The 13343-nt window shown below is 40.9% G+C and overlaps 2 protein-coding genes across 7 annotated transcripts in view; one reads left to right on the top strand and one right to left on the bottom strand.

The window, feature by feature from the left end:
* The window catches only part of ZNF229 (zinc finger protein 229), a 474727-nt gene that overhangs the window by 286781 nt on the left and 174603 nt on the right, over positions 1 to 13343 (top strand). The gene's annotated exons all lie outside the window — the stretch shown is intronic.
* The window catches only part of LOC102747161 (uncharacterized), an 81153-nt gene that overhangs the window by 13407 nt on the left and 54403 nt on the right, over positions 1 to 13343 (bottom strand). For 2 of the 6 annotated variants that reach the window (XM_081807059.1, XM_081807060.1), the window contains one exon: positions 2768 to 7030. The exons of the other annotated variants lie outside the window; for them this stretch is intronic. In XM_081807059.1, the coding sequence (XP_081663185.1) occupies positions 5637 to 7030 (1394 nt within the window). In that variant the 3' untranslated portion in view covers positions 2768 to 5636. Of the gene's footprint in view, positions 1 to 2767; positions 7031 to 13343 lie in introns of those variants that run through there. 6 annotated transcript variants of the gene reach the window in all.

Raw genomic sequence — 13343 nt, 5'->3', positions numbered from 1 at the left:
TCCTATATTGATGTACTTCTTTTCAATGTCCAGGCATTATTCTTGTCAGTAAAAAAATATGAAAGTATTTATACTTTAAACAAATCTCTCAAGAATTAAATATTTGTATTAAGACATAGCATATGTAACAAAATGTCAATCTCCAGATGAATAGGCAGAGGTTCTGAGATTGATAACTTTAGAATTAGTCACAGTGTGTCAAATAAACAGGAGATACCGCGGTACTGCACTCAGATCTTTTTTTTTTTTTTTAAAGATTTTATTTATTTATTTGAGAGAGAGAATGAGAGACAGCACAAGAGGGAAGAGGGTCAGAGGGAGAAGCAGACCCCCCGCTGAGCAGGGAGCCCGATGCGGGACTCGATCCCGGGACTCCAGGATCATGACCTGAGCCGAAGGCAGTCGCCCAACCAACTGAGCCACCCAGGCACCCTGCACTCAGATCTTTAAATGGATATCCTACCAATATGGTTAGATGTTAATGACTTGGGAAGCTTCTCCTTTTCAAACACAGAGAAAGGATGATGACCTCGAACAATCCCCATCAAAGGTAGGTAAGTTCAAAGCTAACTAAGATGGGGAAACATGGTGACAAGTGGGAGCTGAAACTGGATGATCTCACAAAAGCTCTGGAACTAGATACAGATCTAAAAATTTACTACTGAGGGTGGGTGGGAGTCTAGGCCTCCCACGTTGGGAGACATGAGCATGAACACAATGCAGCCAGTCTCAGGTGTTGTCACTACCTGTGACCACCTTGAGGACCCTTGCTATGCAGCTTAGGTGTATGCCATACCTGTCGTCTTTTCAGTTTTAGAAGTTAAGTGCTTTTGGCTTAATCTGGTGAGATTTGTTACAAATAATTGCTTTGGTGATGATTTATCCAGTATTTGGTGACAGTTTAAAAGGAAAAAAAATTATAGGCCCTAGATTTCTGTACACCACGTATGCAGGAAAGTTTATATAGCAGTTCTGAGACCGTGATCCTTAGAAAGGCCTGCTTGCAAGCCTGGACTTTGGCTGGTGTCAGGGAACATGGATTTGGGAAGACTACTCCATCTCATTTCTGGTAAGAGCTGTTCACTGTGCCTAAACTGTTATGATGTGGTTTATTCTGAATACCTGCTTTTCCTATTGAAGGCTTGGATTTTGTTACATGCTAAGTAGATGGTGCCTACATGACCAGCCCTGAGTAAGAACCCTGGGTACTGGTCTCTAATGAAGTCTTTTTGTAGGCATTTCACACGTGTGGCCACAATTCAGTGCTGGAGTTGAGTGAGTCCTGATACCGTGGGAAGAGGGCTTTTAGAAGCTCACGCCTGGTTTCCTTTCACTCACATGTGGACAATAAGGAATAGAGCACAGGATCATAGGGGAAGGGAGGGAAAACTGAATGGGAAGAAATCAGAGAGGGAGACAAACCATGAGACTCTCGACTCCGGGAAACAAACTGAGGGTTGTGGAAAGGGAGGTGCGTGGGTGGGATGGGGTAACTGGGTGATGGGCATTAATGAGCGCACGTGATGTGATGAGCTCTGGGTGTTATACGCAACTAATGAATCATTGAATACTACATCAAAAACTAATAATGTACTATATGTTGGCTAATTGAATGTAAATTAAAAAAAGGACATCTATGTAACTTTTCCCTTTACTGATTTTGCTCTGTATTTTTTTCACTGAAATATAGTCCTAAATCCAACTATATTCTGAATCCCCTGAGCAAATCAAAGAACCTCAAGGTGGTGTTAGGGACTCCCAAACGACTACACAAATTGAGACAGCATGGATCTCAGTATCTGGTATCCTGTGAAGATATAGTCCAGAAAACAGATTATGAAAATGAATCTATTAGATATATTTTGTAAATAAAGCCCTTCAGTCAATACACTTAAAATATCACCATGGTGTCCAAGAAGTGTGGAAAGGCATCTAAAGCTGCTCTTCCCCCTTAGAGGCTTGACTGCTATGCTATGATCCCTACCCCTGCATTTTTTCTTCAAAGCATTTCTTTTTGGGGCACCTGGGTGGCTCAGTCAGTTAAGTGTCTACCTTTGACTCAGGTCACGATCTCAGGGTCCTGGGATTGAGCCCCGCATCAGGCTCCCTGCTCAGCGGGGAGTCTGCTTCTCCTTCTCCCTCTGCCCGTCACCCAACCTCCCGGGCTTGTGCGCTCTCTTTCAGACTGTCTCTTTCTGTCACATAAATAAATAAAATCTTAAAAAAAAAAAAAAAAAAGCATTTCTTTTAACCTCCACAACATAACGACTTTACTGGTATCTCCAGTATTTGTCTGCTCCCTGGCTTATGCCTCAAGATGCATCTTGTGCATCAACTACAAAGATGGTCAATCATACTCGTTAGCTTATCAGTGTATTCAAAGCAAAAATTTTTTTGCTTTTGAATACTGGAGTCCTACTCCTTAATTTTGATCTTCTGTGTCATACGATAATGTAGAGCAATCTTAATCAGGTGACTTAACTGTAAGGGACTCATAATTTTTCAAATTCTATTGTACATAATTTACCAGTTTGATCAAATGGATGTTCATTAAGAAATAAAAACATAATAGAGGGGCGCCTGGGTGGCTTAGTTGGTTAAGTGTCCAACTCTGGGTTTCAGCTCAGGTCATGATCTCAGGGTCGTAGGATCAAGTTCCGCATTTGGCTCTGTGCTCAGCAGGGTCTGCTGGAGATACTCCTTGCCAAAGAATATTAACAGCATCCACTCCTACATTATGTATGGACATACAGAGAATACACACATATACACAAGAGAGTTATGAATTTTATTATACTATGAAGGCTATGGTCTGATTTCACAAAGCCTGTATTATGTTCTCCTGATATTACATGTCCTTGACATTACCTCAAACACCCCATATTATTATGGGATCATATGAAATTTAAACAAATTCTTATTGGTGAACATTTGTTATTTCCATTTAAAAACTGTGTGACATTAATGATGTGATTTTCATCTTTTCATTGTTTGAATCTCATAATCATGTATTTCTATAGTATGATTTCCAGATCACAGTTGCATGTTACACATTCCGTTATATACTGCTTTTCAAAAGATATGTATTGCCACCAAGAAAGAAAAACATGTAACTGTCATTTCTGCATCAGTAATTAATATATCTGATGAAACCACCAAATCCCAAATTTTTCTATTATTTATTTCATGGGCATGAGGGAAGAATATGGGAAGCTGACAAGCTAAATGTCCTTCAAATTTGGCATAGCTTCTACCAGAGAAGTTTGATTTAAAAAAAGAAAAAAAGTGCTACAATTAGAAGGCAATCATATAAAAGATTACACAGAAATGCAGAAATTTAAAAATCAATGATGAACTCAAAATTAAAATTTTTATCATTACTCTGACACTTTTAATGTTACTTTGAACCCTTGCCTTAACATTGTTGAGAAAATTCAATTAAGCTATGTGCAGTGGCCAGTTATCATAGAGTTAAAATTGTCTGCAATGTGAGAAAAATCACAAAAGAGTTGATTTTCTACTGTATAAACCAATGGAACACGAAATCAAGACCCAAAAAATAACCCAACCACAGACTAGAGGCTGAGGGTATACCAAGAGCCAACTGCAATAGGATACTACCAAAATAATGCTGTGGAATGCAGTACTGTGTATTTCTCCATTTCAATTCCTCTTTGTTTCTGAGAATTATTTTTTTTGCTGGTTTCCTTTTCCAGATACAATTTTTAAATATTGCACATTTTCTCTGATTAAAATATTTTATCACAACTTTCTGCCATTTTAAGAACTATGTGTCTCAGTATGGACCTTCTTGGGCTGATTTTTGGGGTGCTCTCTGTGCCTCCTGGATCTATGTTTCCTTCCCCACAAAGATGAATTTTTCAGCAATTATTTCTTCAAACAAATTTTCCCTAAGACTATCCTCAATTTGCGTATTTTTTTTCTTTTTATTTGCTCAGGTTGATTACTTTCCATTACTCTGCCTTCCAGGTCATTCATTCATTCCTCTGTCATCTAGCTTACTTATTCCATCAAGTGTTTTACTGTGTTCTTCATCTCTGATAGGTTCTTTTTAATCTCTGTGCTAAGGTTCTCCCTATGTCCTTCACTCTTCTCAAGTCCAGTGAGTATCTCTATGACCACTACTTTAAATTCTCTATCTGGCATATATTACTTACATCCGTTTTGCTTAGGTCTCTTCCTGTGGTTTCGTCCTGTTCTTTCATTTGGAGATACCCCCCTCCTCATTTTGTCTCTATCTCTGTGTGTTATTAGTCAGCTGTGTCTCTTGACTCTCAGAGGTAACGGCCTCACGAAGGGGTCTGTACTGCCCTGCAGTGCATGGTCTCCTGCTCCCTGGGAACCGTCGCTTCAGGGAGCGTCTCCTAAGCGTGTTGCCTGTGCCTGCCGCTGCGTCCTGGCCTCTTCTTCCTTCAGTCATCTGCGGAGGCGCTCTGCCCGTTGTGGGCAGCGTTTGGTCTTCAGCGGGTGGGGCACATCCTAATGTGGGTTGGTCTGGATGCTGCCACGGCCACCTCTGGACGTGATATCCCATGAAACGTGCAGGTCAGATGCGGGGTTCGTGGGGTTTGCTCTGATCTCCCGGGGGAGGGGGCTTGCAGTGCCAGGACTGAAGCGAGTGTGATGGGGAAAGGCGGCTCCACTGGACCATAGGGGTGCGGGGCTCTGTGTAAGCAAGTTAGGTAAGGAGTGTTGGCACCACGCTGGTTCCGGCAGGTGGCCATGTGTTCATGCCAGGGGGCTGTGGAGGGAAGTGGCGCCTACCAGCTCCTTTGTTCCTGGAGGGGTCCCTGCCTCTCCAGGCCATGCCCTGAGTAAGTCAATCTCTCTCCCGTCTGCCCCTGGCATTTTTCAAACTGCTGATTCCTGGCTGTACCTCCACTGGTTGGTTGTCATGCTCTCCCAGAGCCCAGCCCACAGACATTGAAAATCCAGGCTTTAAGTCCCACTGGTTGTAAGAACTCATGAAATTTGGCCCCTCTCACTTTCAAAGCCAAATGTTACGGGGATTTGTCTTCCCCATGTGGTCTCCCCCCTGTGATAATCTGTTTTTTGCCTTCTCCACATCACCAGCTCTGTCCCCAGCACAGATGGCCACAGTCTGTTTCACTCTCAAACTGCATCTTTGCCCTTCCTACCTTCTTTGATATTGCCTCTTCTCTACCTTTAGTTGATGAGTTTGTTATGCCAGTCTTCAGGCCATTTCTGGGTTACTTACGCTGATGTGACTGTTGCCTAGCTGTATCTATGGGAGGAGGAAAGCTTAGGATCCTCCTACTCTGCTATCTTCCCTAATTCTCTCTTCCTTTTGATTCACTTAGCAAGTACTAAATGCACATACAGAGTGCTACTCAATGTTGATTGTATAAATTCAACAGCAAATAAACTCCCTGCCCTCACGAAGCTTGTATTTCAGGGGACATCAATTTTAATATCCACCATTAGAGTTTGATAAGTGCCTAAAGAAAGATTATTTCAGCCAGTTTCTTGAGTGAAAACTACAACTGCTAAGGTTCTAACTAAAGTCCTCATTGCACCATTTGTGTGATCTTGGGATCACCAGGATGTATTCAGCTATGGCAGAAACATTGTTACTGAAACAAATGGTTTCCCTCCTATGAGACTGGATGAAATTTATCACCAGCATGGATTCTGTGATGAATTTTAACATAGGAACTTGAACTGAACTGCTTACCACATATCTTACACTTATAAGGTTTCTCCCCTGTGTGAACTCTCTGATGGGACTTTAGATGTCCAGACTGACTGAAGACCTTACCACACATACTACATTTGTACGGTTTCTCTCCAGTGTGGACTCTCTGATGAACTTTAAGATTTGAGGTCCTAGTGAAGTGCTTACCACATGCCCTACAGGTGTATGGGTTCTTTCCCATATGGACACTCTGGTGCACATCAAGATCCAAGCTTGTCTTGTAGCCCTTCCCACACTCCTCACATTTGTATGGTTTTTCTCTGGTGTGGACTTTCTGATGAGCTTGCAGGCATGATTTCTGACCAAATCCCTTCCCACACTCTTCACATTTGAATGGTTTTTCTCCACTGTGGACTCGCTGATGTGTCAAAAGAGGTGAGACCCATCTGAAGCTCTTCCCACATTCCTTGCAATTATAGGGTTTCTCCTCTGTGTGGAACCTCCGGTGGTAATAAAGATGTGTCCTAGAAAAGAAGCTCTTTCCACATTCCTCACATTTGTGTGGTTTCTGTCCCATGTGAACTTTCTTATGGATACGAAGACGTGAACGCCAAGTATAGGACTTCCCACACTCCTCACATTTGTACGGTTTTTCTCCTGTGTGGACTACACAGTGACTATTAAGTGCCGATCTACGACGAAAGCTCTTACCACAGATATCACACTTGAACGGCTTCTCCCCAGTGTGGACTCTCTGATGGTCCTGAAGATGGCAAGCATTAATGAAGGCCTTCCCACATCCCTTACACTTATAAAGTTTCTCTCCCGAGTGTAACCTGCAATGATTACTAAGTTCTGATCTACGACTGAAGCCTTTCCCACACTCCTCACATTTGAATGGCTTCCCTACAGTGTGGACTTTCTGATGGGTTTGCAGATGTGAGCTCTGACTGAATTCCTTACCACACTCATCACATCTATACCGTTTCTCTCCCAGGTGAACTCTCTGATGAATACGAAGTGCTGAGCTATAAAAGAAGCATTTCCCACACTCATGACATGTATGAGACTTCTCTTCTGAGTTTAACTGTTGAAGATCATAGTTGGAGGTATCACTGAAGAATTTTTTACACCCATTTCCCTGGTAAGTTCTCTGGCCTGTCTGAGTTATAGACAGTCCTGCCCCAACCTGGCCAGGTAAATCGCGTTGTTTGTAGAATTGAGAACTTTTTATCATGGAGTCTTGACACCGGGTTAAGTCATTAGCAATGTGTTGCCAGATTTGCCAGCAGGAAAGTTCTTCATGTGGTTCTGCTTTAAGAATAGTCTCCATCTCATGTTGGACTTTTTCTCCTAAAACGACAGAGAATGCAGATATAGACAAATGAAGGCTTTGTTCAATGTCTTCATAGCTATATGTTAGGAAAAAGCATGGGACCTTTTTTTTTTAAGATTTTATTTATTTATTTGACAGAGAGAGAGAGACAGCAAGACAGGGAACACAAGCAGGGGGAGTGGGAGAGGGAGAAGCAGGCTTCCTACGGAGCAGGGAGCCTGATGCGGGGCTCAATCCCAGGACCCCAGGGATCATGACCTGAGCCGAAGGCAGACGCTTAACGACTGAGCCACCCAGGCACCCCAAGAGCACAGGACTTTAATGAATCCAGGGAATATTCCCTACATCCTTCTAGTGTATATCATGGTCTCTGGTTTAAATGCCTACACAAACCAAGAGGTAGTCTAGTAGGCTCCTATCCACTAAGCAAGCATCAGTGAAACAAATTGAGAATCACTCCAAGCCTCGTATGTGATATACAAGTTAGAAATCAAAGACTTAATAACAAAAGTAATAATGATATAGGTTAATTTTGCTGTTTCTACTGAATTTCATAAATCAGTGTATAAACTCTTTATTTTTTTTAAAAATAAGCTCCACACCCAGCATGGAGCCCAATACAGGGCTTGAACTCACAACCCTGAGATCAAGACCTGGGCTGAGATCGAGTCAGACACAACTGACTGAGCCCCACAAGTGCCCCCAATAAACTCTTAAATAGTAAATTATGCAGCAAATAAATTATATACACAATGAAGGCCTTTGTCCTCAATATCTGAAAGATAGTTCTAAGCCCCTGGCGTGTCAGGCCTCAAAGGAATGCCGTAGGGTCTTCAGTCACATTAGACAGTTTAACAATATGATTTAGGGACAAGGCTGACCACACCAGAAAGACCAAGAATATGATTTTAGGTGGGGCTTTCAATCACCTGGTGGTGTGGACCAAGAGGCTGAGAATAACCATATGAAACCATTCAGTCTACACTGGTCATATGACAGAACTCCAATAATTACTCTGGACACAGGATCAGGTAAGTTTCCCTAATTGGTAATATCCTGTGTATAACTGTACACCTTCATTTTGGAAAGTAACACAATAACACATCCCTGACTCCACGGACAGAAAACATGGCAACTCTGCCTCTGGTACTTCCCTAAACTCCCTCTCATGTGCTTTTTCTCTTGCTTGATTGTAAGGTGTATCCTTCCCTGTAATAAACACTAACTGTGAGTATAACAGCATTCAGTGAATTCTGCCAGTCCTTTTAGAAAATGATTCAATCTGAAGGCAATTTTGGAAACTCTCAAACCTGTAGTTGGTGTTAAGTGCCAGGAGGTCTGTGTAAACTGTCCCTCTAAACTTTATAGTTGCTTAAACAATTTGCAATCTTATATATCAAGCACCTAGAACTGATTATAGCTATATATTCTAAGTATTCCTGCAAATTCTACATAATGTGTATAGTTCATCTTATTTTCCTGTGTTAATACACACAGTTAATACACCTTAAAAAGGGAGAGCAAACTGTAGTTTTGCTGTGAAGTCAGAATACCCACAAGGAGGGTGGTGTTCCTGATAAGAGAAATGAAAATGGCAAGAACCACTAGGGGTGAAAAGACTACACAAAGGTTTATGCACTGGTTTCTTCTGAGGCTTCTGGACCGTCTCATTCAAAACAGAGTGAAGAAAATCTTTGAATGTAGATAAATTAGGCTTTCACATCAGTTTTTCTGATTGAAAACTGCAGCCTTTTAGTCAGCTGTAAAATAAATTTAACATCATGCAATAAGCATTTAGGAAAAAGGGACAGAAACTATCAGAGCATCGTTACTCACAGGAGTAGGGTGACTGCATGAATTGTCTTACAAAGTCATACATATAAATCTATATATGCATGAAATATTTCTTTTGGATACACTGAAAGATGCATTTCTTAGTAGGGCTTGTGTTCTAAAGTCTGAAAACTTAGTTCAGGAACTCAGCAGGTCTTTCATTAAACAAATTGTTCATATGGAAAGGTAAGCCCTAAGGGTGAAAACTTGGAAAATTATTAATAGGGGAGTGTGTACCTCTTGGTAGGTACTACTTTATGGTTCTATTTAATAAACTATTCCTTTATAATAGTTTTCTTTGGGGCACCTGGGTGGCTCAGTCAGTTAAGCATCTGCCTTTGGCTCACGTCATGATCCCAGGGTCCTGGGATCAAGTCCTGCACTGGGTTCCCTGCTCAGCAGGGGAGTCTGTTTCTCCCTCTTCCTCTGCCCCTCTGCCTGCTTTTGCACACATGTTCTCTCTCTCAAATAAATAAATAAAAATCTTAAAAAATAATATAATAGTAGGGGACTTTAACACCTCACTTACATCAATGGACAGATCATCTAAACAGAAAAACAACAAGGAAACAATGGCTTTGAATGACTCACTGGACAGATGGATTTAACAGACATATTAAGAACATTCCATCCTAAAAAAATAAAACAGACATTCAGAATACAAAATGTATAATTAAAAAAAAAAAAAGAACATTCCATCCTAAAACAGCCCAATACACATTCTTTTCAAGCGTACATGGAACATTCTCCAGAACAGATCACATATTAGGCCACAAAACAAGCATCAACAAGTTCAAAAAGATCATAGTCATACCATGCATCTTTTCTGACCACAACGATATGAACCCAGAAGTCAACCACAAGAAAAAATCTGGAAAGACTACAAATACATGCAAGTTAAATAACATGCTAGTACACAATAAATGGGTCAACCAAGAAATAAAAGAAGAAATAAAAAGTACATGGAAATAAATGAAAACACAACTGTCCAAAACCTTTGGGATGCAGAAAAAGCGGTTTTTTTTTTTTTTAAGATTTATTTATTTGAGAGAGAGCGTGAGAGCACAACAAGTGGGGAGGGGCAGAGGGAGAGGGAGAATCAGGCTCCATGTGGAGCCCCATGTGGGACTCGATCCCAGGACCCTGGGATCACCACCTGAGCCAAAGGCAGACGCTTAACCACTGAGCCACCCATGCGCCCAGAAAAAGCAGTTCTAAGAGGGAAGTTTATAGCCCTATAGGCTGACCTCAAGAAGCAAGAAAAATCTCAAACAACCTAACTTTACACCTTAAGGAGCTAGAAAAGGAACAACAAACAAAACCTAAAAACAGCAGATGGAAGGAAATAATAAAGACTAGAGCAGAAATAAATGATATAGAAACAACAGAACAGATTAATGAAATCAGGAACTGATTCTTTGAAAAAAAAATCAATAAAATTTATAAGCCTCTAGCTAGACTTATCAAGAGAGAAAGAGAAAGGACTCAAATAAATACAATCACAAATGAGAGAAGAGAAACAACCAATCACAGAAATACAAATAATTACAAGAGAGTATTATGAAAAACTATATGCCAACAAATTGGACAATTTAGAAGAAAGGGATAAATCCCTAGAAACATATAACTTACCAAAACTGAAATAGGAAGAAATAGAACAATCGAACAGACCAATTATCAGCAAAGAAATTGAGTCCGTAATCTAAGAAGTCCCAACAAAAGTTGGGTTCCCAACAAAAGTCCAGCACCAGATGGCTTCACAGGCAAATTCTGCCAAACCAAACTATCCCAAAAAATAGAAAAGGAAGGAAAACTTCCAAATTCATTTTTTGAGGACAGTATTAACCTGACACCAAAACCAGATAAAGACACCACACACCAAAAAAAAAAAAAAGAGAGAGAACTACAGGCCAATATCTTTGATGAACACAGATGCAAAAATCCTCTACAAAATATTAGCAAACTGAATCCAACAATATATTAAATAAATCATTCACCACAATCAAGTGGAATTTATTCCTGAGTTGCCAAGGTCATTCAATATTTGCAAATCAATCAACGTGGTACATCACATCAATAAGAGAAAGGATAAAAACCATATCATCATTTGAATAGATGTGGAAAAAACATTTGACGAAGTACCACATCCACTCATGGTAAAAACCCACAACAAAGTAGGTTTAGAGGGAACACAAAGGCCATATACGAAAAACCCACAGGTAACGTCATCCTCAAAGGGAAAAAACTGAGAACTTTTTCTCTGCAGTCAGAAATAAGAGAGGAGGGAAGCCTGGGTGGCTCAGTCGGTTAAGCGTCTGCCTACGGCTCAGGTCATGGTCCCAGGATCCTGGGATCGAGCCCCACATCAGGCTCCCTGCTCGGTGGGAAGCCTGCTTCTCTCTCTCCCACTCCCCCTGCACGTGTTCCCTCTCTCGCTGTGTCTCTCTCTTGTCAAATAAATAAAATCTTTAAAAAAAGAAATGAGAGGAATGTCCACTCCCACCACTGTTATTTAACATAGTACTGGAAGTCCCAGCCTCAGCAAGTAACGAAAAGAAATAAAAGGCATCCAAATTGGTAAGGAAGAAGTAAAACTTTTGCTATCTGCAGATGATATGATACTATATATAGAAAACCTGAACGACTCCACTGAAAAACTGCTAGAATAAATTAATTCAGTAAAGTCACGGGATACAAAATCAATGTACAGAAATCTGTTGCATTTCTACACACCAATAATGAGGCAGCAGAATTAGAAATTAAGGAATCAATCCCATTTACAATTGCACCAAAAATTATGATACACCTAGGAATAAAGCTAACCAAAAAGGTGAAAGATCTGTACTCTGAAAATTATAAAACACTGATAAAAGAAACTGAAGATGACATAAAGAAATGGAAAGACATTCCATGCTCACAGATTGGAAGAATACTGTTAAAATGTCTATACTGCCCAAAGCAATCTACACATTTAATGCAATCCCTATCAAAATACCTGTCAGAATGGCTAAAATCAAAAACACAAGAAACAAGTGTTGGTGAGGATGTGGAGAAAAAGGAACCCTAGTGCACTGTTGGTGGGAATGCAGACTGATGCAGCCACTGTGGAAAACAGTATGGAGGTTCCTGAAAAAGTTAAAAATAGAACTACCCTACAATCCAGCAATTGCACTATTGGGTATTTACCCAAAGAATATGAAAGCATGAATTCAAAGGGATACATGCATCCCTATGTTTATAGAAGCATTATTTACAATAGCCAAATTATGGAAGCAGCGCAAGTGTCCATCGACTGATGAACAGATAAAAAAGGTGTGGGGTGTGTATGTATGTACTGTGTGTGTGTGTGTGTGTGTGTAATGGAATATTATTCTGCCATCTAAAAGAATGAAATCTTGCCATTTGCAATGACATGAATGGATCTAGAGAGTATAATGCTAAGTAAAGTAAAATAAGTCAGAGAAAGACAAATACCATATGATTTCACTCACACAGGGAATTTAAGAAAGAAGACAAATGAGTGGGGCGCCTGCATGGATCAGTTGTTAAGCATCTGCCTCCACTCAGGTCATGATCCCAGGGTCCTGGGATTGAGTCCCTTGTAGGGCTCCATGCTCGGCGGGAAGCCTGCTTCTCCCTCTCCCCCCGCTTGTGTTCCTGCTCTTGATCTCTCTCTCTTTCTCCATCAAATAAATAAATAAAATCTTAAAAAAAAAAAAAAAGAACACGACAAATGAGCAAAGGGGGGGAGCAAAGAAAAAGAGATAAACCAAGAAACTATAGAGAACTTATGGTGACCAGAGGGGAGGTCGGGGGAGTGGGGGGGGTGAAATGGGTGATGGGGATTGAGGGCACTTGTGATGAGCATCAGGTGTTATATGGAGGTGTTGAATAACTATACTGTGCACCTCAAACTAATATAACACTGTATGTTAAATAACTGGAATTAAAATTAAAACTTAAAAAAAAAAAAAGTTTTTCTTCCCAGAAATGACTATGCCCCCTACAAAAGGAAAGCCTACAGGGAAAGCATGCTCCCTGGTGTGGTCACAACCACAGCGCTTGGAGGTTTCCTTGGGATCTGGGTCAAGTGCTCACACAGAAACACACAATCACACTTCGAGTCATCTAAGTAAAAATTGGATAGGTAGCCATTTGAAGACAAGTAATATTCCTCAATATCTTCAGTTCATTCTGGTTTATGGTCACTTATTAGGTGTTGCCATGAGTCATGGAGTGACTGGTGAAAAGGAAGCCTATGCCCTGGTTTCTTACAAGGCTTCTGGCCTGTTTCTTTGAAAATAGGGTGGAGGGGCACCTGGGTGGCTCGGTCGTTAAGCGTCTGCCTTCAGCTCAGGTCATGATCCCAGCGTCCTGGGATCGAGTCCCGGATCGGGCTCCCTGCTCCGCGGGACGCCTGCTTCTCCCTCTCCCTCTCCCCCTGCTTGTGTTCCCTCTCTCGCTGTGTCTCTCTCTGTCAAATAAATAAAATCTTTA

Source organism: Leptonychotes weddellii, chromosome 16 (genome assembly GCF_054177405.1).
Source record: "Leptonychotes weddellii isolate Sample4059 chromosome 16, ASM5417740v2, whole genome shotgun sequence".
Lineage (NCBI taxonomy): Eukaryota > Metazoa > Chordata > Mammalia > Carnivora > Phocidae > Leptonychotes > Leptonychotes weddellii.
This window is presented reverse-complemented; position numbering and strand designations above follow the sequence as displayed.